The sequence below is a fragment of the Apaloderma vittatum genome, unplaced genomic scaffold, assembly GCF_000703405.1.
Source record: "Apaloderma vittatum isolate BGI_N311 unplaced genomic scaffold, ASM70340v1 scaffold25341, whole genome shotgun sequence".
NCBI lineage: Eukaryota > Metazoa > Chordata > Aves > Trogoniformes > Trogonidae > Apaloderma > Apaloderma vittatum.
The window spans coordinates 1,847-4,342 of NW_009698940.1; the positions used below are offsets into that span (position 1 = coordinate 1,847).

Genomic DNA, 2,496 nt, shown 5'->3' on the forward strand with positions numbered 1-2,496 from the left:
GAGACCTCTGTCCCACACATCCTCTCGGGCAGCACCTCCAAGCACTGTTTCCCACTTCTTAAGCACAGGAACGGGCAGTGGAGCGAGTTCGTACGGGAGGTGGTGGTAGGAAGCCGGAGTCTGGCGGTGGCTGAGCTATATGTGTGGCCAAGCAACACCTTGGGAGCTTGAAATGGGGTTGGCAAACGTGTCTCCGGTCTGCCCAAACCATGCCACGCCTCGACTCCTCCTCGGTGCTCTCCTGCAGGGCCAGTGGTCCGTTCCCATGTTGGCTGTGAGATCCCTTCTCCCCTACAGTGACCAGGAGTTTCCTCCTGCCCTTCCCGGCAGCTGCCAAGTCTCGATTAAGTTCCTAGAAACCAGACGCCGGTGGTCGATCCTCCTCCCCCCTCATCACCCCATGGCTGTGCCCCTTCCTTACAGATCTCCGACATCTACATCAGCGGCGAGTCGGGGGATATGTCGGCCAAGGAGAAGCTGCTTCTGTGGACCCAGAAGGTGACGGCGGGTTACATCGGGGTGAAGTGCACCAACTTCTCGTCATGCTGGAGCGATGGGAAGATGTTCAACGCACTCATCCACAGATACAGGTAGGCAGGAAGGGGCTGCAGAGAGCATTGACGGGGTGGAAGGAAGGGCTGGAAACTTCTCCGGAGGTCCCTGCTCAACGCTGTCGCTGGTGATGGTCTGGAGTGCTTGAAGATGTAGGTGAGGCTTGCAGGGAGCAACGTCTCTTTTACCTGGAAATCATTTCTTCTGCCAGGTAGCTTGGAAAGAGCCACAAATACATCAGGCTGCAATTAAAAACCATCATGGATGAGGCTGAGGGGAGAGAGGCAACAACAAAAAAAGCTTTTAAACTGGGAGTGCTGCAGTGCTTTACGTGTTAGCGCTGCCCTTTCTCCTCCCTGTGAATATCAGCGCTTCCATCCACGTTTCCGTCCAAGGGTCTTGGAGCTCTGGGCACCTCATGCTTTTTGCCAACATCGTGACTCTGGTGCGTTTCTTACAGGCCAGATCTGGTGGACATGGAGAGGGTGCAGATCCAGAGTAACCGGGAGAACCTGGAGCAGGCCTTCGAGATCGCCGAGCGGCTGGGGGTCACGAGGCTGCTGGACGCCGAAGGTGAGCGGCTGCGGGAGGCGGCTCCTGCGGGGAGGTGCCGACCTCTCCTCCCGCTCCCATTCCTCACTGCCTTTCTGCTTCCCCCTTGTCAGACGTGGACGTCCCCTCTCCGGATGAGAAATCCGTGATAACTTATGTGTCTTCAATCTATGATGCCTTTCCCAAAGTCCCCGAGGGAGGAGAAGGGATCAGCGCTATCGTAAGCATCGCTGCGGATTGGGAGGCTGGGGTGGTGATTTGGGAGGCAGCTGGTTGTTGCAGGGAGGGTTTGGAGGTTGCCCGTCCGCCGTAGCAGATGCTGAGGGGTGGAAGAGACTCAGAGGGAGGAAGAAGCTTCCCCAAATAACACGTCTCTGTTCTGTGCGCTGCTGGTGTTCCTGTAAGGCTCTGGCCTTCTCCAGGTTGTGCCATGGGTTTTGAGCTCATGGGAAAGCCGAGCTGCCTTCCAGAGAGCAGGTTTCAAGGAGGATCCTTCTTCCTATACCTGGGTTGGCATCACAGCAGGGAGGCACTGTTGAATGATCCACCCCGTAGCTGTGATCCAGGCACCCCGGCTCAGCAGGGCCGGACTCTGCCTCTCCCTCTGGAGGCCTGGCCGCCAGCTGTGCTCTGCAAGGGTGTTCTTGCCCCGCAGGAGGTGGATTCAAGGTGGCTGGAGTACCAGAGCCGCGTGGAGTCCCTCATCTCGTGGATCAAGCAGCACACGATACTCATGTCAGATAAATCCTTCCCCCAGAACCCTGTAGAGCTAAAGGTAGGTCCTGGACAAGGTCCATCCGCAGTGTTCCATGCACTCGGTAGTGAGAGCGAGGTGGTGGCATTCCCCAGGGTGGCTTTTGATGAGTCTTTCTCATCCCAGGCACTTTATAACCAGTACATACACTTCAAAGAAACTGAAATCCCAGCGAAAGAGCAGGAAAAAGGAAGGATAGAGGAGCTCTACAAACTGTTAGAGGTAAGCGCCGTCGTGGCTACCCAGAGGCTTTTTGGGGGGGGGGTTGTTGTTTAGACTAAAGTGTGCCCAGTTTGGGTTTATTTTGAGATGGAGAAGTGGAAATAACCCTCAGGGTAAATGAGCCTTCTGGCCCCACTTTCCTTGCTCCAGTCTCTCTCTAGCCAGCTGGAGGAGGAGGTGGGAAATGCCATTCTGTTGATGTTTTCCTCAGGTGTGGATTGAATTTGGACGAATCAAGTTGCCCCAGGGCTACCACCCCAATGATGTGGAGGAGGAGTGGGGCAAGCTCATCATCGAGATGCTGGAGCGTGAAAAGCTCCTGCGGCCGGCGGTGGAGAGGTCGGTGCTCTGCCCGCAACAGCGAAAGTCCCCGGCGGGGACATCCCCAGCTCCTCTGGCTGGAGGGACGACCTAAA

General features: G+C 56.4%; 1 protein-coding gene across 1 annotated transcript in view; it reads left to right on the top strand.

Annotated features, from left to right (window-relative positions):
• Nucleotides 1-423: 423 nt before the first annotated feature.
• Nucleotides 424-2,496, top strand: part of LOC104280529 (microtubule-actin cross-linking factor 1-like) — a gene marked incomplete at both ends in the record, with an annotated part of 44,595 nt that continues 42,522 nt past the window's right edge. Inside the window, 6 exon segments of the mRNA XM_009878201.1 lie at nucleotides 424-590; nucleotides 1,013-1,125; nucleotides 1,218-1,324; nucleotides 1,760-1,879; nucleotides 1,985-2,080; nucleotides 2,292-2,419. Coding sequence (XP_009876503.1) covers nucleotides 424-590; nucleotides 1,013-1,125; nucleotides 1,218-1,324; nucleotides 1,760-1,879; nucleotides 1,985-2,080; nucleotides 2,292-2,419 — 731 coding nt within the window.